Here is a 24521-nt window from a genome sequence, read left to right as displayed (position 1 = left end):
CATCAAAAATAAGCACCAAAGGTTGCCAGGATACATAACATCAAGGAGCGAGCCCCGGCCACATCATCGCCTGTCACAACCATAACCAACCAAAAAATTCGGACGAATCAGCTTGAAATAAACCAATCACAGAGCACAGAGCCAAATAAACTAATGACCCCCGTCTACCCCTCCCACGGGGTCTACCACGAGAAAAGAAATATAAAATTAACGTCTTAACTTTGTATGAAATCCGACACGCAATCAAATAAAAGAGAGGGTACAGCGTTCATAAGAGACACCAGAGTTTTTTTCATGAAAACCCCCTAAAAAGGGGGGGAAACCACGAGCCTAGCACAGTTTGAATGAATCCACTAGTATTGCAGTTGATTACAAATGATGCCCTTCATTGGGGGAAGGCCTTAACTTGATGTACATCTTATATAATACATTACATGATAAGAATATAAAGAATCACTACTGATGTGTTTGTTTAGTCTGAAGGATTGTAGTCGATGGGCGACATAAGTCAGAAGGATCATAGTCGGTGGGCGATGAAGGTCGAAAGGACTGTAGTCAATGGGCAACGTAAGTCAGAAGGACTGTAGTCGACAGGCGATGTAAGTCGGAAGGACCGTAACGAATGTCAGAAAGATGGCATCAGGTAGAAATCCAGCAATGGACAGAAATCCAACATCAGATAGATGCCCGATGAAAGTCTGAAAACAGACAGAAGTCCGGCGATGAGCGAAGGTCTGGTGTCGGGCAGAAGTTCGATGTTAGTTAGCAGCCGAGGATAACTCCGGTTTTAGATGGTATTCAGGCATAACTCTGGAGTCACTTGAAGTTTGGGTGAAACTCCGGCGTCACTTGGAGGTTGGGCAGAATTTCGGCGTCACTTGGAGGTCGGGCAAAATTTCGGCGTCACTTGGAGGTCGGGCAAAATTTCGGCGTCACTTGGAGGTCGAACGGAAATCCGACGTCACTTGAAGTTCGGGTGGAACTTTAGCATCACTTGAAAGTTGGACAGAAATTTGGTGTCACTTAGAGTTCGAGTGAAACTCCAGCGTTACTTTAAAGTTGAACAGAAATTCAACGTTACTTGGAGTTCGGGTGAAACTCCAGCATCACTTGAAGGTCGGATAGAACTCCGTAATCAGTTGAAGTTCGGGTGAAACTCCGATGTCACTTGGAGGTCGGGCGGAATTCCGGCAGTGGTCGAGGAGGAGTTTCTTCCCTCTTATTCTTCTTCTCTTCTCTTCTTCTTTCTTGGGCCCCCTCTCAAGAGAAATGAGGGGCTATTTATAATTTTTTAGGATAGCATGGCCTGTAAATAGGAAGAGAATCAAGGGAAAATGTGGAGTGGTTCAGATGGACGGCCAATATTGAATCTCTTGATCATGTACCATTCATCAGATATTTGAAGGTTTTAATGATGTCAGAATTCAGCGATCTTGGGCTCGTTGGATTCGTCTTGTCAATTCGCTCGATTAGACTATAAGTACATCATGTTTGGAAACCGTTTGGTAACTCAAATTATGGTTCGAACTTTCCAACAGTGCTTCAGGTCCTTGATTCAGACTTATTTGGGCTCGAATTGAGTCGAATTTGGAGTCGTTGGGTTTATATTTCCGAGATGCTCAATTTGGATGTAAGTTTACTGAAATCCGAGATCAATTGATCCCGAATTTAATTTTTAAAGTTTCCAACTTGATTTTTGCCTGAGAGTCGTGCCCGATCAAGATAACGTTTTGAAGACATATCACAACTAAAAAACAAGTTTGCAAATATTTCTAGCGATTGTTTCGAACTACCAAACAAGCTTGTTCATGAACATACAAAGTGAGTGTTTTTGAGCTACCAAATGAGCCATTTTGCAAACATATCTAGCAAACTAACAAACAAAAATGTACAGTACCACATCTTTGAACTACCAAATGATCTCGTTCACAAGCAAACGAGCTATAATTCTTCTAATAAGAAAACTTGTTCTTGAATCAATAATTATTATACTTTTAAATTATAATAAAGATAAAATATTTATATTAGATTTATTAAAATTTCAATCAAACAAGAATTGAGCTTCTTATTGAGCTCCAAATGAGCTTTATATCGAGCATATTCACAGGCTTCGAACGATGTTATTCTTGAACATAAACAAGTCGAACACATAATTGTACAACTTCGTTTATTAAGAATTGAGTGTTTAAGAAAATGTTCATGCTTGTTTGATTACTTAATTAAATGATCATGAATGAGCTTTTATTAAGTCGAGCCTTGAGTAGCTTGTTTAATGCTAAGTTTGTTTACAGCCCTCGTGCTAAGTGCATACGGGCAAGTTGGTGTAGGTGATTATACTACTAAGTGTTGAGCTGAGAGGGTTATTGACAGATGTATCAAAGCCATTAATGAGCTAAGATGGAGCTCCATATTGCCTAGGAGTGGGAGGCAAGTGAGTTTGAGTTATGGGGATGATAAGCTTTGGGATCGACCGATTATGATGGGATGAGCTAAAAATACTTTCCTATAGCCAATATGATAAGTGCGGTCCATGATGCTCCATTAGAGATTGTGGTAATTAACTTTGGTGACAGGCTCATTATGGAGGACGAGTGATGTGCTGAGTAGTTTGCAGGAGCCCTTGATTGTTCTTATGAGGGGCGACTCCTACATGGGTGCCTCGTCGAATTAGGTCTCGGTGACCCTTAGGTGAATTTTCCTTGTAGGTTCACGAGGCTTGAATTCACCTACTATGACCCCCTAACTGCTTATCAAATACCCAAAAAAAGCATGTGCAAGTATATAATATCATATATAGCACTTTCCGCAAACTAAAGATTTTAAAGTCTATTTTGATACATTTTACATCAGGATATCTTCAAATAAAAAATTTCATTAGTAGGAAAAATTAAAAAAAATTATTTTTCTTGATACGTAATTGATAAATGCTTGATGATGTCGTTGTTATTATTGTCAACGTAAGAAATAAATAAAAAACATTTGTTTAACAAATTTGAAATATCTTAGAATCTCAATTTCTAACAATTTGGAGAATGTAAAATTAGTTCAAATTGGATGAATTCATAATATAGCAAAATCTCATAACCCATAATCTTACTTTCTAGCCCACCACCAACATCACTACAATTTGTTGCATTTCAATACATTTGAAAGCGTCATAACAAACCAATATATTTCAATACATTCAAGTCAAATCCAACCAAATGACTCAAATTTATTTTTTATTTTTATTATATTAAATAATTTTTTACTAGTAATACAATTTTTATTTATATTATATTATATTATATAATTTAAATAAAAAAAACTATTTTGATCAATTTTGATGAAGATATTCTGGTCTAAGTTTTCTTCATGATTAATATTATGCAGGGAAATGGTAAATTAGTAATGTTATTTGCATATTATTATTTTTCGGCATGTACATTTTTTTTAATTGTGTAGTACAATAAAATAATGAATTAAAACCTTATTTTAATAATTGTATATATCATAAAAAATTATTTAATAAATTTTTAGGTAATCAGGTGACACATATTAATAATATATAATATTATTTAATAAATGCAATAAATAAAATAGCCTCCATGAAAAAATTTTAAGCTGGTTGGATCATAATTTCTTTCAATAAACTTATTTAAAATAAAAGCATCAATAAAATATATTAATTCTATCACCATTATTTAAATTTAAATTAAAAATGCTTTAGAGATATAAAACTCCATTTACTTTTATTTTTTGAGAAAATTAATTGCCCCATGACAAAAAAATAAAATTAAATTCTCGAAAGTAATTCTCATGTATATATTGGATCCAAAATTATTTGTGGAAGATAAATTCTCCCTACGAGCATGCAAACTCAAGAGACCTAAATACGAGAATTTGTAGTGAGTATGAAAGACAGAAGGAGATTTTTTGGAAGTTAGATGTTTCAGTAGCTCAATAGGTTTTAAAGATGTGCCAAAAGATCCCAAATGTACCACTTCAATATTTATTTATAGAGATCTGAGAACTAAAAAAAAAATACAATAAAAAAGATAGAAAATGCCATAATAAATGAGACATAGTAAGGCCTGCTCGATATGTGTGTCTTAATCTGATAAGTGCTTAATAAGGCCTGCTCGATATGTGTGTCTTAATCTGATAAGCACTTAATATATGATTGTTGTTCTATCGCTTAGCTATTTGGCTTTTAAGCAAGTTCCCTTATGCCAAGCGTTTGTGGAAAAGAAAATGAAGGTGAGTAGTATGATGTTCTTAAGCCATTTTTGTATGTTGGGGAAACAAACTTCAGGGTTAATTGAGAATGAGGAAGTGAGTTTTAGTCTTTTTTGGGATGACCCTTTTATGTGGCCAGTTCACTGGATTCGATTGATGGCTCACTGATAGAGATAACGATGAGTTGCTTTGAGAGGGAACCTGCCATTAAGAGATCAGTTCTATGAGTTTACGGAGTCCTATGTGAGCCCCATGAGTTTTCCTTCTATGCAACCTTCCTCCAAATACTTTGCCTGGTTAGGTCGAATCACTTAGCTTTCATATAACAATGGTCGCAAGTGTCCATTGGATGAATCTTCACTACTAAGGCCTATTGAGACTGAGTTCTCTTATTGGAACCTGTTAAATACTTGCGAGACACCTTATAAGGCATGTTCGAGCACACAACTTAATTTGGAAACCCAAAATCTCATGGGTCAAGTCTTCAAATAAAAACTTTAGTTTAATAAATCACTAGCATTAAATTAAGTTGGGACTCATTTGAAAGGATACTCATATTAGATTGTCATAATGAGCATTCGAACTCCACTTTTACTTATTATTGAATGTATTGAAGTCATCAAGCATATTCCCCCGGCTAGAATTAACTCATGAATAAAAGTTGCCCAAACATTTGAAAGCTATGGCTTTAAAAAAATATCATCGTTATATATATATATATAATATTAAATTACTTATTATTAAAGAGTTTTATTGGTTAATATAAGAATAGAAATAAAAATAAAAATAAAACTTTTAGTATTTATTTTTAGAAAAAGAATTCATGTTAAGAAGGGTAGTGGTAGACATAAAAAGACTTTATTAGAAAATATTATAAATGACATTTCTTTATTAGATTTAAATAAGAATTTAACTTTTAACAAAACACAATGAAGAAAAAGGATTCATATAGTCAACCCCATATAGTAGAATAAAGGCTTGATGTTGTAGTAGTAGTAGTAGTAGTATTTATGTAAGTTTGAAATTTAAGAATTTTAACTAAATTGAGTTAAATTTCAGTACAATATTCTACTCTATCATTATAATTAATTGAACAATACTTTTTTAGAATAATACTCTACTCTATCACTATATTAATTGAACAGCATGTGCACTTGTATAGCACGATGTAAAATATAGTGTTCATATTTTTGGTGTCGTTGCCCGGGAACCGATGCCTAATTTTATTAAGTTAATATTGATTTTAAGATCACTAATTTAATCTTGCTTGTTTGCTTCTGTTTATTATTACTTGAATTTGTATTTTTATGTGTTACTTTAGCTATTCAAAATTGCTAGAAATTGTATTTTATTGTTTATGTGAGGGGTGCCTCATCACCTTAGTTAGTTGTTATACAATGTAGTTTGTTGTCTATAACCATTTTTGACCTTGAAAAAGAATAAAACACTTAATGGATTAAAAAAAATTAAAAAAAACAAATCTAAAAAATAACTATATAGCATGACATTGAAGATGTTCTAATATGTGAAAATTCACTCACTACAATATTTCAATGACCTTATATATTCTGCTTTATCCTTATCTGTCATGTGTAAATGTAGGAGGAATTCTAGTCCCACTTGCTAAAACAGAGTGTAAGAGGTAATATGATTAATGTTATGTTCTAATTCTGACCTCACTTGCCATATACATGTGAGCGAGATTTTAAAAAAGTACAAGTGAAAGAAAAGTTATAAACATACATAAAAAAATTTACATTATAATTATGCATTACATATTATGATAGTCTAAAGAATAAGTATAAATAATATTTTGAGCAAAATTCTATTGATATTTGAACCCCTATATAAACTATGATAAAATGGTAAAGTCAAACGAGGGTGAAACCCCAAAGACAAGTGTTATATGACATATCTGAAATCTCAGTGAAAGCAACTGTAAAAGCATAATAAATGATTTTGAATCAAATACACTCTGATAATTCTAAGAAACCAAGTTCTAACGGCACTTTACTTTCATCTATGGATTATTGAATATTAAATTAAATTATGATTTAATATTTTACTTAGAAATTAATATATGTAATGAGCTAGGAAAAGAAGTTTACTAGTTGATTGTACTCTCATTCTATGAATTTTCTGACATTTCAAAGAAAAGGAAAAAATCCAGCGAAATAAAAAGAGAGAAAATCAATCTCTCTCTAGATCAAAATTATTTTGGTATTATTTTATAATCTAATTTAATTATTTTGATATTCGAATTGAAATTAAACTAATTATTGTATATTTTCTTTTGATGAAATGAAATATTATTCAATTGCTTCTATTCTTTAGATATTATAATAGCTTTGGTCAGGGGCGGATCCCCCTATTGTCCACTGCTTAGCCGCTTGCGTTTCGTCGCTCCTCAGCCCTACCACCGTTTGGGCAAATTATTGAGTCAGGTGACCGAACACAGAGATAGGTCCGGATATTAATAAAATATTATTTTAAATTTAGCGCAAGTAAAGCGCAAGTAAAGCGTAGGTAAAACGCAACTAAAGCGTAAGTAAAGAGCAATTAAAACGCAAGTCAAAAAGCGCAAATAAAGCGCAGGTAAAACGCAAGTCAAAAGCGCAAGGTGACGCGGCAAATTTTTATTGGATGTCCGAACTTATTTTTCGCCTCCGATCACCTGACGCAATAATTTGCCCCACCGTTTGAAGGCGAAGTTTGATTGCTTGAAGAAAAATATGGTGCTTGTGGCTTCATGCACGCTGCAGCTTATTTCCTTTATTCCTTACCGCCTTCCGAGTAAGTTTTTTTTTTTTTTTTTGGCACTCTTTTGGATTCTCTTTTCCTGCTCTACGCAGAAGCTAAAAGATGAAAACTCTTATGATATTTTTAATTCTTCATTTATGCAACCTGCAAAAGCCCATCTACAACTTAAATCTAAGGTTTTTGATACCAGTTTACTGCTTTTATTGCGTTTTTAATTCTTCATTTATGCAACCTGCAAAAATGACTTGACTTTTTTGCTATGCATAAAGTATTCTTTCTTCTAAAATTTTATTTATGCTCCACAATTTAATATGAATTAAAAAACTTGCATGATTACTTTAAAATGTAATGGTTGATTTTAATGTTTTGAAATTATAAAATAATACTCATTTATCTTGATGGATTATTTTTAATACATGTAGTTCCGCTCTTGACTTTTGGTTGATTAAGTTTGTGGTTGAATTAAATTAATAGGTTTAGGCTCTCAATCCTTTCATTAGAACATAAGATGTCATAGGGTTGTATCAAAACAATGATTTGAGAGGATTGAAATCATAATCAGAGCTATAGAAAATGGTTAATAGTAAAAGAAAGGAGTTAAGGGTTTGGTTTTTCAAAAAAAATTTAGTTAGTTTGTGATTAATCTATGTATAATTGAATATTCTTATTCTTAATTTAGATTGAAGCATTGATTATCATAAACCCTCGAGAATAAAATGCGGCTGATGGACAGAGTTCTAATCATGCTGCTACAGTTCACAATATTGTGGGGGCAATGACCTCAGATTTTATAATATAATTTGCAGGTTAGTACCTCAGATGATGAGTTAAGAGAGATGATGTTGATAAGCATTTGTATTTATAATTTTGAGATTAAAGCCACCTCATTTCCAAGGTGCAATAAAACCTCAAGTAGCGAAATATTGGTTGATAAAGATAGAGAAAGTCATTCGATATCATGTAGTGTCCGAAGGGCAAAAAGGTTCCATAAATGGTATTTTTGTTAGATGGAGAAATAGAATGTTGATGGATAGGCCAGCAAGGGGAGAGATTTCAAGGAAGGTCAAATGCAGATATTCCCTAGCAGGAGTTCATAGAGACTTTTCGAAACTAGTTCGCGCCACCATCTATCATTCAACATATATATATGAATCATTTTTTTAGACTAATTGAAGGGAGCAAGATAGTGGTACAGTAAGAGGCAAAGTTTATGACTCTTGTCAGATATGGTCCCCAATTAGTTAGAACCCATGAGAAGAAGTGATATAGAATTTTGGGGGTTTGAAGGATCCTCTAGCTCTGTTCCACATTCATGATTTTCCTAAGCTCGTTGAGAGAGCCACATTGATGAAAAATGATCTAATGTCCATCCGGTAGAGCTGGGATTCCAGCATGAAGAGGAATGGTGGAGAGTTCCCCAGGAATGTATTCAATGGAAATAAGTCTTGATTGAGCTTATATGTATCCTATAAGCTGCTCTCTCTCTCTCTCTCGCAAATGTTCCCATACACATCAAGTATTAAAACATCTATTTTTTTCTTTTTTTGTTTTTATTACTAAACAAGTTATAACTACTGTATTGTTGTCCAAGGAAAATCATTATTATTTGTACAACCATGGAAGAAATTATTACGTGCGGAGTCCGGACATAGAGTTATGTCTGGACTCCAATAAAAACGTAACATGTCTTTTGTACACACTGTGTACATAGTGTGTATATTATGTATATAAGCTTGTACACATTATGTACATAATTTTGTAATGTGTATATAGTGTGTACAGTTGTACACATTATGTACAACGACACATGTCACGTTTTTATTAGAGTTCGGACATAACCGAACTCCGCATGTAATAATTTCTATCATGGTGCATACTTGAACGGTTACAACATGACATGAAATGAGATAAGAACAATCAACAATCGAAGATGATTGGCACTCATAATGATCAATGGTTGCAATGTAATTCTATGAAATAGACATGTTACCAACTTGGATTAATCAGACAACATAATACACACTTAAAGCTAACTGGGGTAGCTTAATAAAGATGGCAAGGAATTGACAAAGAACACAGGTGAATATGGCAAGGAATAGAAGATTTGCTTCATCCGAAAACAATGCCTATTTTCTTGAATGAATAACGTATTTGAATAGCAAGATTTACCATTAAATGTTACCAGCTTCACCAGCTCGGGCTCGTAGTCTTAAAGTCTCGGTGCGCTTGCTTCTTTCCATCGCATCCACCAACCATTCAATAGCATATTTAATGCCCATCCTACAGACAACAACAATGTAGACTGCATTGATAAATCAAAAGATGAGCAATTTTTTAGTTATATTTCAAAGAATAGTTGTCACTAATGTTATTATCCTTAACCTAATGAAATCTCAATCCATGCTAACTTTTTAAGTTTTTTTTTTCCCAATCCTGAGACAAATTTTACTTAGTCTGATTCAATGATATAGTTTCTACTCTTCATTGTAGATATGTAAGTTATCAATTCAAAATTTCATTAACATTATCATCAAGAAATGCTTAACATGTTCAATTGGAATACCATAGTTTTTTTAATAGTAATGGAGTACTGATTGTGTCTTCTCTTTGGCTCCAAAAATGCACATTGTTTAATGAAACAGTGTATAGAACAAAAATGTCGCTTTGGTTTAAAAAAAATTTGATTTTTAATCTATTTCTCGGTTCAATTATTGGCTCAAACAATATTGGCTGAAATTAAAAAATGTGAATATAAATGATATAAAGTTTAGTTAGAGTGAGCCAATCTCAACTCAAATCATAGATTTTGATTTTGGCACAATCAAAAGTTTTGAGTTGAATTGAAAGTGATAAACTATAATGCACTGGCACTTTTTCTCAAAGAGGCATGCAGTGTCCGACAGGTATCGGACACGATACGCATTCGGCATGTATCCAAAACGTATTGGACAAGCCAAAGATGTGCCGATTAAAAAAATATTATAAATAAATTAGACCCAAGTGTCCGACACACATTATAAAATATTTTATAAAAAAATTTAAAATATAATTTATTATATCTAATTTTATTTAGTATAAAAAATATAAAAAAATTTAAAGTTCTTATTTTCTCTCCAAAGTTCCAAATCAATCGTCTGCACTCAATACTGCATTTCTTGAACATTCCCATTTTTATTTCTCTAGTAGGTTATGGCTAGGGTTTCATAGCAATTCTCGATGTCAACTCAATACCGGCGTCCAATGTCATCACAAAATCAATATTTTAAAATCATCTTAATATCAAAGTCGGATGTTGCGTTGACATTGACACTCGACGTACGTAGGTAATTTTTACACTCACAATCATGTCCCTATGCCTTATCAACATCTCATCATTGTCAAATATCATCTTAACATGGACAACCTACGTCATCTCGAGATTGATGACCAACACCGTCTTGACATAAAGCCGATTTACATTACAAAACAATGATGCCCGGCTGTCGAGGGCATTGTCGTCTCCCCTCTTGATATGACACCCAACTCTCGACATCCTAGTTAAATCACTTATTCTTTCTCAATTATTCTTAAAATTTTGCTTATTCAATTTTTATATTTAAAATATAAAATTATAATACCGTGTCATATATTTTAAATAATTGATATGTCAGTATTGTGTCCATATCTTTGGATCATAGGTGATAATTTTTTACTAAATTGTTAGTGTATAATAAATTGTTAGTGTATAAAACTAAAATTTATTATTAATAAAGATTATATCTAGGTGCGCCAATTTTAAATTGAATCCAGTTAATTTCAAGCAAAATCATCTTTGAGTAAAAGCAACAATAGCTTAAAATTCAAATGACTATCAAAAGAGCTTTTGACATAACTATCAATCCTAAAGCAAACAAAGAACGTATGTGAAGATGACTTCACTCACCCATCATAGGCTGAAACAGCTTCAAACAGGTAGAGCCTTTCACCCAACTCCTTGAGATCAAGGTATCTAGCTAGCTCTTCAGATGACACAGCTTCAGGAAGATCCTGCCATCAAATATATCAACTTCATTTCAACTCCATGTTGACTCATAAAATAAGGAACTTCAACAGCGGTTCAATAACAGTATATATTAGAAGGAAGCACATGCCCAAACCTTTCACTGAGTTTTATAAAACTAAAATTGGATTAATCACAAATATATGGTTAAAGAATGCATTTTTATGTGCATTGCCATAACTTTAAAAACCTAGTAAATCAGATCTCAGATTTAATTATGAATATTGACAGTTTTTTATGCTTATTATTTGAACACGCATTTTATTGTCAACACTGGTTGAGAGTTTAAAAAAGTTATTAGAATCAAAGCCAGCCAATCAAGATGTTAATCAAATACAAATCAAAATAGGGCACCATTGACGGTCCGAAATCAAGTACACTATCAAACAGACACTGGTTTAAAAATACAACATCATGATTGAATTAATATCTGAAACATTTTGAAATGTAACTCAATATTTATAAATTACTTAATCCATTTAATTGAAACATTAAGCAATTTTAATCAATATAATCTAGGATTTAGAATCCAAGGATATGATAAAATTAAGAAGGATGAAATTAAAAATAACTATATTGAAAAAAACAGGTGGGAAATTGATAGAACAGAGAAAACTTGCTAGAAGATCAACATATAGTAGCAACAGCTCTAGAATTTTGAAATTGTATTTTTAAGGCTTTGGGGTTTTGAAATTTATTATTGTACACTTAGAGCGGGTGATGAGGAAATGATGACAAGAACGATCAAGATCTTGCGGTTTTGTTATCCCTAATATACTTAGTTAGAAGAGATAATCAACCCATCCTGATCGAAAAATCACTATTGGTAGTCGTAGGTTGCTTTGTCCAATGGTACTTTGTATACTTAAGGTGAATGTTCGCCTAAGGGGATAGATTTCAGTTGACCTTAACTGATATAGAATTTAATACCCTATCCATTATGCCCTATGATTTATTACTCAAGGGCATTAGTCATTGGAGAACATACAGATTTTAGGTGTGACCATAATATAGTGGAGTCGTTGGGCAAAAACACTCGATCAGATGATCTCGATCATAATCATTCACTATGTGGAGTCGTTAGATCAAATCATTGGCTTTGTGGAGCCATTGGGTCAAAACACCGATTAGAAGACCATGTCATAACTAGTTACCACGCACTACAAGAAAATGGGTCAATAGCGACCAAAAAAATAGAGACAAAAATAAATTGGTCGCTAAAGATATCTTTTAGTGACCAAAAATTAGTAAGGCCTCTAAATAATAGGGAAGAATATTAGCCACAAAAAAGGACGCTAATTTTGTCGCTAAAAATCTAGTGAATTTTTTTTCTTAAAAATATACAAGTCATTATAGTGACTAATTATTCTTTTTAATTGTGTACATAATCGTTTGCTTTGCATATATGTTAGGGGTCCAAGGGGGTAGCACCCTCTAGCGGGGTTTGACCTGCCCGGTCAAGTCGCGAGGTCATTAAAAGTAAGATTCTAGATCTTAGGATTTTGTCTGTGCATGAGGAAGCTAATGTTATGTGGGAAAAAGTAGTTAGTGATACTAAGAAAATTGCAAAAGATGTGCTTGGAGTATCAAATTAAAAAAAGCCAGTAATAGTAAAAATAGTTTGTTATAGAATCAAAATGTGCAAGAAAGCATAAAAAATAAGATTTGTTATAAAATTTGATTTGGCTGTAAAAATTCTAAAAATTTGGAAAGATATAAAGAGACTTGTAGAGAGTCTTAGAAAGTAATATATTATGCAAAGATTTTAGCTTTTAATGATTTATAAAATAGATTAGATGCTAAGGAGAGCAAAAAGATATATGTATAAGTTAGCTAAACAAAGAGATGGGAATATTAAGGATTTAGCACAAGTGAAGTGTATAAAGGAGAAGATCAAAAAGTACTTTTATTAAAAGATGATATTCAACAAAGGTGGATTTCTAAACTTTTCAATGAAGATTGTGAGGATGTCATTGATTTTAGTGACCTTAGCAACCTAAATGAAAATAATTTTTTTGCTTTTATCGACATATTAGTAAAATCAAGCTAAAGAAGCTTTAAAGAAAATGTAGTGTAGAAAAGCGGTTAGACCTGATGATATTCCAATAGAGATGTGAAAATGCTAAGGTGATGAAGGAATTTCTTGGCTTACTAAACTTTTAATATTATTTTAAAGACTAAAAAGATGTCAGATGAGTGGCAAATAAGTGTATTGATTCCTAATTCTAAGAATAAAGATGATGCACAAGATTGTACGAATTATAGAGAAATTAAGTTAATGTGTCACACTTTAAAACTATGGGAGAGTTATGAAGCATAGGTTGCGGCGTGATACTAATGTTTCTCAAAATCAATTTGGATTCATGTGAGGTAGATCTACCATGGAAGCTATACATTTAATGAGAGGTGTGATGGAGAACTATAGAGAGAATAAGAATGATCTACATATGATTTTTAATGATTTAGAGAAAGAATATGATAAAGTTCCAAGATAAGTGCTATAAAGAGTTCAATATTTTTATTGAAATTGATTGAAATTGGACACAGAATTGAAAGATTTTAACAGACTCTGAGAGTGGACGCAACTTGCTTGAGAAACTTAGTTTGAGGATTTGTCACATGAAAAGAGATAGAGCCCAAAGCACAATTCAGCACTGCCAATCATCTTTCCCATTTTCAAGTCCTGAAAAACACATAAGTTTGGATAAAATTTAGTAACACATTGAAGGTCATAAGCTAACTTGCTAATGGACAAAAGATTACTATCCAAATTTGGAACATAGAGGATAGAGTTGAGATACAACTCTTAAGTCGGATGAAACTTGTTCTAGCAATTTAAGAAGTTGAACCATAAGCAATACAGACGGAAGAGTGATCAATATTTGTTTTGCAATTTTGGAGAAGGGCGGCATCTCCAATCATGTGATCAGAAGCCCCAATGTCGATAATACATAACCTTATTTCTCCTATATTAGTAGTGATTGCAGTATGTGAATTTGTCACAGTAATACTACTATTGCCAACTTTGCTAAACAGTTTCTGCACCAAATTTATTTGCTTTTTGTTAAATGGGCTAGGCACAAGAACATGAGCACTCTCAGAGTTGGAAGCTACATTTTCTTTGTTGTCTCTATCAAACCGTAGCTTTAATTTCCAATGAATTGGTTTGCTAGGAAACTTGTAACAAGTCTCCTTGTAATGACCTGGTTTCTTATAATAATCACACCAAGGCCTTTCCCGCTTTTGACGATATCTACCTTTATTGTTAGATGATCGGACAGCAAGGGCAGATGCATCCAACATTGATTCGGGTTATTTCTTATATCTCATCATCACTTTCTTTCTACTTTCGTCACGCCTAACCTCTAAAAAAGCCTCCCTAATTTGGGTAGTGGTTTAGTGCTCAAGATTCGACCTCGAACATCATCAAACTCCATGTTAAGTCCTAAAAAAATTTTGAACAACCTTTTTGTTCAATAATCTTGTTGTACATTGCTGCATCTTATGGACATGTCCATGAGTGAGTTTTGAATAAATCAAGTTGCAAATACCGTGTGAGTATGTTGTAATACTGAGTAACAGACAGCTCTCCTTGGCGAAAGTCATGAAGTACTAATTCAATTTGAAACAGCTATAAAGTATTTTGAGAGCTAGAGTAAGTCTCTTTGGCAGCATCCAATATTTCTTTTGCAGTCCCAAATAGCAAGAGATTTATACCTATGTCATTATTCTTGGAATTGATAAGCCATGACATGATCATACTATTTTCAATCTTCCACATTCTGAAACCCAGATCTGTAATCTCTAGCATGGCTACTTCTCCTATGAAATACTCATCATTTCCCTTACCCCAAATGAACAGTAACACAAATTGTGACCACTGCAAATAATTATGGTCATTTAATTTGTGTCCTTTGAAGAGAAGAGGAGAAGCATCACTACCACCAAGGTTTGGAATTTCTAAATTGCTTCTTGAATTTGCTATCATAATGTCGGATGTTTAGGAAGACATCATTCCGTATTGTGAATAAGAAGATGGAGAAGAAAGAATAGAGTTGATGAAAATATAGACGAGGCAGGGGCGAACACTAACAAGAGAGAATCGGCCTGAAAAATAAAGAAGACATGGCCAAAAAGAATCTGCTAGAGAGAGGCGTTCTGAAGGGATTAGCATTCAGAGAACTATCTCTGATATTATGAAGAATTTCTTGATTTATTCTTCTTCTTCTTGAACATGGTACTACATCCACACACACACATCTATACAATAAAGGAAATAACTAACTAGCTTAATTCTTTCCTAAAAGAATCATAGGAGAAGATCACAACGGATCTCTCTTTTTATTCCTAAAATAAATTCCTACTTAGGAAACATAATCATATGAGAATATCACAATCAATCTCTTCTTTTATTCCTAAAAATATTTTTCTAAAATAAATTCTATAACTTTGACTTTCAAATGTTCAACAAAAAAAAAAACTGTTGAAATAAGATCTTTTTTTTTTTCTTCTTTAAAAAAAAAGAATGATAATAAGGCTAAAATGCTCTTCAGTGCTTTCTAGAGTACTAATCGTCCTCACATATTAGATCATAGCCGCATCAATGAATATTTATGTTGACAAACTATCTTCCAATGATCTTCAACTACATTTTGACACACAGCTAATGGACTGCATTCAGTGATGATGTCAGTCGAGATTGAAATAAGGAATGCTTCTAAAAGCTTACGTTAAATGACAACAAATGAAAACTTCATTATCAAATTTAGATAAGGTAAATAAATGAAACAATTGAAAGATAGCAGCTATGACTCAGGCCATCATCTATTGATAGAAAATGACTCTATTTATAGAAAATGAAAATTGACGACAAAGTCTTTTTAAAACAGATCTGCGTAATACAAGTGCAAGTACAAACATTACCTGCTTATTTGCAAGTATCAAGAGTGGTGCCCCTCGCAAGTCATCGTTTCTAAGAACTTTTTCTGTTCAGAATTATAAAGGTTTGTAAGGAGAGCTGCCAAAAAAAAAAAGGCCAAGTAACCAAAGCTTTCTGCTCATTCATACGCTAATTAATACTAACCTAAAGCAGACTTAGAATCCTCAAATGACGAAGGGCAAGAAGCATCTATTACAAAGACTACAGCATGTGCCTCCTCATAATATTTCTCCCATATTGTACGCAAACCAATCTGACAATAAATGTCAATTTGTAAATGATCAATGCCATTTATTGTGTGGCAACTGAAGATCCACAACAAAATTAAGCAGAAGAAACCAATCTTCATAATCTAAAAACAATAGATTGATAACAATCTATTGGCCAAACTGAAGTTGAAAAATAACCAGAAAAAATTAAAATTAAAAAAAAAAGTTGAAACATTAAGAAAAAAAGCCGTTGTTAATGAGTTGTGATGTAATAAATGTAGTTGAGGAAATATTTTCACTAGTATAAGTTGCAAACCTCATGTTATAGGTTCAGGCTACGTGGATCACAGATACATTTCATAGCAACAAAAAAAAGCTTATTCGCATACTGTTGGCTAATTCAAATATCACATCAATATATAATTCTTATGCATCACTACTTCGAAATACTTTTGTCCTCATATTTTTGTCTGAAATACTGGAAATATATATTTTGTAAGTGGCAATACAGTTCATTGCATAAAATAAGAAAATATACCAAAGGAAAATACTGACACCAGGAGAAGTCAAACACAAGTGGGGCACTAGCCTAGGCATTTAGGTAAGGCAAGGCGATGCATCAGATGATGATCAAACTTAAGTTTAATATGATGGAAACCATAAGGAACCAATTACATAATTTTTTTTTGAAGAAAAGCCCCAATTTTTTTATGATATCTAAGATCCTAACCAATTTTTAGACTGGCCGGCTTAAATTGATAGATTCTTTGATTGAAATAATATGAAAGACATCAACATGTTAATTTGTTAAAATGAAACACCTGAACATGAAAATCAATTGGAATAATATTCTTACAAAGGAAGAAAGGAACGGCATAAGTACCTTAATTTGGATTTAAATGAAAGAAATAAATACAAATAAACATTGCCATTGATATCATGATAAGAAATTGCATCGTTAATTATTAACTGTAAGATAGGGTAATATGAAAGTTATTGAGTATCTAAATAACATGGAAGATTTAATTGGCAGAACTCACTGCACAAGTAATGAAGATCAAAAGAAATTATTTCCTAACTCTATTAAAAAGGATTCCCCCCTTTACATATTCTAGTTCTCCACACCCTACGATTCTCCAGACACCAATAATAAAAAAAATAGAGACTTTGTTTCTTTAAATATCAAAAAATTTTGATAACTTCGAAGTTGATGATTTTGAAGAAGTTAATGATGCCACACAATTATCTAGTGAAGAATTAACTTTTGTCCATGATGCAAATTTAAATAATCTCAAATGGTTTATTTCAAAACTTGAAACAAAAGATTGAAAACATAGAAATATTTTTTAAATGTATGCCACCTATAATGACAAAAGATATAGATTAGTTATTAATAGTGATAGTATCACGAATGTTATTTTCACTCATGCCTTAATAAGAGCATGTTTGAAACCTGGACTTGATCCTAACCATTTGCATATTAATTAGTTGACCGCACCTCACAGCTTCTGACTCTTAGTTTTACTTGGATAAGAAACCCAAAGGTCCTCTGACTACTTGTATACAGCCAATTTAGTCTCAGATTAACACATTTCTCTAATTTAGTCCCTATGCTATAAAAATTTGATACCTAATATCTTATCTAGCAGAAATTGATAAAAATTGAGATACATATTGATTCCAATTTAGTCCATCAAGCATAATTAGTATAATTTTATATTGTCAATGATCTAAATCAAAGAAATGTGACACTAGATCACTAAATTGAGATCAATTTTGTATCCCAATTTTGAGATATAATTCATTAACATGGGATCCAAAAAATAATTACACCTGCTATGATGTTTCTTAAGAAATTTTTAGAGAACATTATGGGAAAGTTGTGTGCTAAACTTTAGTTTAGCTCCATTGCTCATCCTCAAACTGATGGACAAATAGAAGTCATCAATTGTAATTTGAAAAACTTATTATGATGTTTTGAAGAGGAAAAATATTAAGCGATGGGATCTCACTTAGGACTAGGACTGTCAATATTTGACCCGACCCATACCCGACCAGGAAAATCCGGGTTGGACCCGACCCGTTTGAAAAATGGGTCGGGTTCGAGTTCACAGATTCGACCAGTTTGAAAAAACGGGACGGGTTCAGGTTGACCCGGCGGGTTGCCGGGTCAACCCGAAAACCCGTTTAATTTAAAAAATTTGGATTTCCGCCAGTGCTGCCCCACGCTCCCCGCACTGCTGCCCCTCGCTGTTGCCCGGCGCGCCCCGCGCTGCTACCCCGTGCCCGCTGCCTTGCGCGCCCGCTGCCCCGAGCGCCCGTGCCGCTGCGTGTCCGCCCCCTCGCCCGCCGTCTGCCCGCTATCGTTCCGGCGCCTGCATAACCCAAATTCGGGTCGGGTCTAGGTCAGACTTTTCAACCCGTTTACATATCCGGGTCGGGTTAGGATTGACCCGTTTGAACCCCGGGTCAGTTCGACCCGACCCGAAACCCGATTTTGACACCCCTACTTAAGACCAAGCTGAGTCTGTTTACAATTGGTCCATTAGCAAAACTACAGATCGAAGTACTTTGGAGACTATATGTGGCCAGAATCCCATCAACCCTTTAGATTTGACTCCTGTGATTATAATTTCCAAATATAATATTGATGTAGATAAATGGATTAACATGATTAAAAAAATGTATCACCAAGTTCAAGAAATGATGAAGAAAAACACAAAAGATTATAAGCAAGCCAATAAATTTCGCACGTCTATTTCCTACAAGAAAGGTGATCAGATTCAGATTCATTTATAAAATGACTGTTCTCCTCCTGTTCATTAGCTAAATTCAAAGCAAAAGCTAAGGAATCATTTAGAGTCATTAAGCGTATAGGAAAATGCCATTAAATGGATTTGTCAAGGGATATAAAATTTCAAACGCATTCAATGTAGCTAACCTTTCATCCTTCAATGATTGTGAAAATGAACTAGATATTAAGGAAAAGTCTTTCACTACCTTTTTTTTCTTTTTTTTGAAAGAAAATGCAACTTTGCATTAGAAAATAAACTATTACAAAGTCTTTCACTACCTAGGGAGCAAGATTAGTTTAGGAGGGATAACCTTTTTATCATTTTTTTTATTCATAACACTGCTGTTGCAAAGTTCCAAGTCCTAAATGAGAAAAGTAAAAAATTGTGTTAGTAGTCGAAAACCAGCATAAAATTTATTGAATAATCATGAAATGAATCATTTAATACATTGTGAATGCTATGGAGTTCACTAAGCGACGTGTTGTATGGCCTGAATAAAGCGAGAAATGTGCAGAGGCCGCTGCACTGGCGCCCGGGTGCAGTGTTAAATAGGCGGGCCCACATCATGGACAGATGTGAGTCAACTATAATTAGAATATGAACTTGAAATGTAGGTTTCCTTATAGGTAAATTAATGGAAATAATTGATATTATGATTCATAAGGAGATAAAAATTCTATATACTCAAAAAACTAAATGTGTTGGATAGAAGGCTAAGAAAATTGATAGTTTAAGATTTAAATTTTGATATTCTATTAGGAGTCGTACTAGAAATTGTGTAGGTGATTATAGATAAGAGTTTGAAGAATAATGTTATAAATGATAGAATTAAAAATAGAATTATAACTTTGAAGATCATTGCCGATGTTAAGATTATTAACATTATAAGTGCTTATGCTCTTCAAATATGAACAAAAGAAATAAAATGAACGAACAGACACATCTTTCCGATTTGGGTTCATTGTACACAGTTGCGTGCTTAAACAAAGCAACTCTTCATGCCCGTAACTCCCATTCAACAAGGCAATCAATAAAAGACGAAAAATAAAAACTTACGCTTTTCAATTATACTTCGGTTTCTACTACTTTCTTCATAAACTCGCGAAAACAGCAATCTGCTTCCCAAGTGGAATCGACCAACCCAATCGGACCAAACTTTTCCTAAATGTCCACTTGTATCCAATCAACCCATTCACTTCGATCTTCTGATCCAACTATTGCTAGAACAACACAGCCGCGAAAGGCCTCTTCCCGGTGTGATTCACCCTCACGTGTAACAGATCCCACGATCGGACCAATCTCTTGTTTCTGACACGCCGCGTTAAACAATCCTCCATTTATGACGCATCTAAACAGCCAATCCAACCCCACCGCCGCTCTTCACGCGACACGCATGTCTCGTCCGACGCCCCAAGCCTCCTCTCACATGCGACTCTAACAGCCTCCGCTCACGTCTGACGCCCTAGCCTCCTTCAGCTTCATCTCCCGTAAGCTCATGACCCGGCCTTCTTCTTCGACTTTTAATCCCACAAATAATTTGATCCGAAAGACCCAAGAGAATGCCCATCTCTATTCCAATTTACGCATAAAGACCTATCCATACAAAGATTTATCAATCTCTGTATGTATCTGATTTCACTAACGAATGGCACGAGCAGCTCGTTATCTTCAATTTGGTAATATGCACAAAACTTATTTATTCCATTTAAATATCAAATATAAATTACTTCAAAGCCTTTTTTATTTTATTTAAAGACAAAAAGGTAGGTTGGCTAAATTTTTATCGTAATATTAACTGTCATTTATTCAATTCAATCTTTAAATAATTAAATATAAAGTTATAGCCAAGCAGAAAGTATTCGCTGATTTGAAGAACACGCGCCATTGATCTCTGATTTGGGCAACGTGAATTTTAAATCTGAAGACCCGCACCGTGATTTTTTATCCTGACAGATGGTTTAAAATCCAAAGACTCATGCCGTGATTTTTAATCCAGGTGAATAGTTTCAATTTTCGAAGACCTCGCATAGTTAAATTTTTGAGCCAAGCAAGTTGAATTTTAAAACTTGAAGACCCTGCACCATTAATCTCTGACCCGGGCAAAAAAACATAATGGCAAATACTATCTCGACTTAAGGGAGGGGATGTCGGGAGGTTGCTTAAATCATCTCAGAAATGTAAAGGGCAATTCAATTTGAATATTAATTCAATTAAAATTCTAAAATTTATTTTTAATGGATTAAAATTAATCGAAAACAATTGAAAAATTGGAATATTTTTTATGATCATTAGAGTTTTCTACGTCGTCTAATGCATAAGAGTTGAAAAGTCGACTTATCTCTCAGGCTCTCTAATGGCATTAGCAATCATCATTACAATTAAATTTATTTGAGTTGTTACTGAAAACCTAATACTAAAATTTTCATAAGCTAAAGGGGTGAGCATGTTCTCCCATTTACTTTTATCATGCTCCTTATCATTCTACTAAAATGTCATTCAACATAAGTAAGAACTTGTTGGACAATATTTTAATCCAAAGATTATTTTTTAGGTGCCTCAAATGTCTCCAAATAAGACCTCTCATTAAGAGATTTCAATATAAGAATTGGATTCAAGATTTTAAATTATTGCGGCATTTCAAATGATATTCACATTTTAAATGTTTAAGGTCTCTGATTATCAAAACATTACCTCTCTTTCTCTAACTAATTAAATAATTAATATAATAGCTAATTAAAATTAATTGACTAGTCAAAATTAATTAATCAATTAAAATTAATTAGTTAATTTTAAATCCAAGAACATTTTAAATATGAGAATTTTAAAATACGAGAGCATTTTAAATGAAAATTTTAAGTACGACATTTTTAAAATTGAGATTAATATAATTAATTAGAAAATTTACTTTTGATTAATTAATTAGTTAATTAACTTATAAAAAAAAGGCAAGAAAAAAATGTTATTTTTCCATTAATGAAACATGTACAGATAACTCTCTAAACAACAACTCAACCAATACCAACTATCAACTCAACACTGAAACTCACAAACACTAATTTCCAAATAAAAATCTCCAACACAAACTCTATACTATCATACGCAAACACTGAATCAGCTTTTGTAAACAAGCAAATGAAATTAAATAAGTATTGAAATTAAATTAATATAAAAAATGTTAAAACAAAAAAAAGAATAAGTGTCACGGTAAACTACTAGCACAAAGAAAATAGAACTACTTATGTAGGAAATATAAACTACTAGAATTAAAAAAAAACTATCAAATAGAAAGAAAAGAGCTACTGTAGCAAAAAATTAGTGTCACATACTGTAATATCAAAAATCTGCTCCAGGATCGTCCAGGACGATCTGGGATCGTCCTGGGACGATCAGTTGAGAATTTGCTCCAGAATTTGCCCAGAAAAGTCTCGAGCTAATAAACAACTGAAAACCACAATCTTGTATCAAACTAACAAATAAATGTTGTTCACTCAGACAAACAAATAATTAAATCCATGGGCATTGTAGTCTATAGGACAAAGTTGTATGACCCACTATTAGGCCACTTCTAATTGAAGTAATAAGACTCACTTTCAGATATTTTTCAAAAGAAGTTGTAAGATCTGTTACTTGAAAGAAACTTCTCTCAAATTAAATATGAACATTGGGTAGTGTATAGTCTATAAAGTTAAATTAAAAGACCCACCAATGGGCTACTTTTATAAAGAATTATTAAGACACGTCATACCCAAATAACAAGACAACTTCTAATGGAAGTCATAAAATCTATTCTTTGAGAAATTTTTTAAAATCTAACTCTCAAACAATCAAATTCAAATTAATGAACATCTTAATCTAAAGGATTAGGTTGTAAAACTAATTTTTAAGCAACTTCTAAGTGAGTCGTAAGACCTATCAATCAAATTTAAATTAATGGACAATTTAACCTACATGGCTAGATTGTAAGACCCACCAACAAGCAACTTTCAAATTACGACTTCAATTTAAAAATGGGTCTTCCAAATTACGAATTCACCTAAAAGTTGATTGTTAGTGGATCTTACAATCTAGTCTTACAGGCTAAACTACTCATTAATTTAAAATTGGTTGATATGACTTACGACTCCTTCAAAAGTTGCCTAAAAATGGGTCTTACAACATAATCATTTATATTAAGATGTTCATTAATTTGAATTTGATTGTTTGAGAATTTGATATTTAATAATTTTCTAAATAATAGGTTTCACGACTTCCATTAAAAGTTGCCTAGTTATTTGGGTAGGATCAGTCTTATTGCTTTCCTATAGAAGTATCCCATCGGTGGGTCTTATAATTTAGTCTTATTAGTTAAAATACCTGAGGTTCAGATTTAATTTGAAAGGAGTTTCTCTCAAGTAATAGATCTTACAACTTATTTTAGAATATGCCGGAAAATGAGTCTTATTACTTCACTTAGAAGTTATCCAATAGTAAGTCTTACAACCTAGTCCTATAAACTATGATGTCCAAGGATTTAATTGTTTGTTTTTTGAGAGGACAGCAGTTGTTTGTTAGCTTGACACCAGATTGTGATTTTCAATTATTTACTAGCTCAACACTTACTAGCCAGCAATTGTCATTATATGACTTTAATATTTTTGCTACGGTTGCTCTTTTTTTCTGTTTGGCAGTTTACTTTTAAGTTTTAGTAGTTTACTTTTCTTACACCAATAGATTTACTTTTCTGATGCTAGCAGTTTACTGTAGCACTTTTTTTTCTACTTTAGCATTGTTTTGATATTAATTTAATTTCAATACTTAATTAATTTTACTTTCTTGTTTGCAGGAGCTCGTGCTAATTCAGAGTTTGCATCAGAGAATACATAGGATGTGTTGCAAAGTTTTGTTTGTAAAGTCGTGTTTGTGGTATTCAGTACTGAGTTGAGAGTTTTATGTTGGTTGAGTTGTTATTTAGAGAGTTGTTTGTACATGTCTAATTAGTGAAAAATTAACATTCCTTTTCTTGCATTTTTTTCATAATTTAATTAACTATTCAGTTAACTAAAATCAAATTTTCTAGTTAATTGTATTAATCTTAATTTTAAAACTCTAGTATTTTAAAACTCTTATTTAAAATTTTTATGTAAAATGCTCTCGTATTTTAAAATTCTATGATTTAAAATGATATTGGATTTAAAATTAACCAATTAATTTTAATTGATTAATTTATTTGACTAGTCAATTAATTTCAATTAGTTATTTTATTAGCCAAGGAGGAGAGGTAATATTTTGACAGCTAGAGACTTCTAATATTTCAAAAAGAAATAACATTTGAAATGTCACAACAATTCAAAATCTTTCATCCAATATTACATATTTTAGAATCTCTTAATGAGAGATCTTATTTGGAGATATTTGAGACACCTAAAAAAGAATCTTTGGACAGAAATATTGTACAATAAGTGCTTACTTATGTTCAATAGCTTTTTTGAAGAATAATGACGAACAGGATAAAAGTAAATGGGAGAACATGATAGTCCCTCTTGCTTATAAAAATTTTAGTAATACACTTTAATAACTCAAAT

General features: G+C 32.7%; 1 protein-coding gene across 3 annotated transcripts in view; it reads right to left on the bottom strand.

Annotated features, from left to right (window-relative positions):
- Positions 1 to 8886: 8886 nt before the first annotated feature.
- Positions 8887 to 24521, bottom strand: part of LOC110100160 (ADP-ribosylation factor-related protein 1) — a 34220-nt gene continuing 18585 nt past the window's right edge. Inside the window, exons 5-9 of one of the 3 annotated variants that reach the window (XM_028698936.1) lie at positions 19271 to 19321; positions 16101 to 16209; positions 15941 to 16002; positions 10901 to 11004; positions 8887 to 9258 (exon numbers count right to left, since the gene is read on the bottom strand). In XM_028698936.1, coding sequence (XP_028554769.1) covers positions 9150 to 9258; positions 10901 to 11004; positions 15941 to 16002; positions 16101 to 16209; positions 19271 to 19321 — 435 coding nt within the window. In that variant the 3' untranslated portion in view covers positions 8887 to 9149. Of the gene's footprint in view, positions 9281 to 10900; positions 11005 to 15940; positions 16003 to 16100; positions 16210 to 19270; positions 19322 to 24521 lie in introns of all 3 variants that reach the window. The other 2 variants (XM_028698937.1, XM_020827587.2) reach the window with 2 other exon arrangements.

Source organism: Dendrobium catenatum, unplaced genomic scaffold (assembly GCF_001605985.2).
Source record: "Dendrobium catenatum unplaced genomic scaffold, ASM160598v2 fragScaff_scaffold_1183, whole genome shotgun sequence".
Lineage (NCBI taxonomy): Eukaryota > Viridiplantae > Streptophyta > Magnoliopsida > Asparagales > Orchidaceae > Dendrobium > Dendrobium catenatum.
The sequence above is the reverse complement of the archived record's forward strand: the minus strand, read 5'-3'. Positions and strand labels throughout refer to the sequence as shown.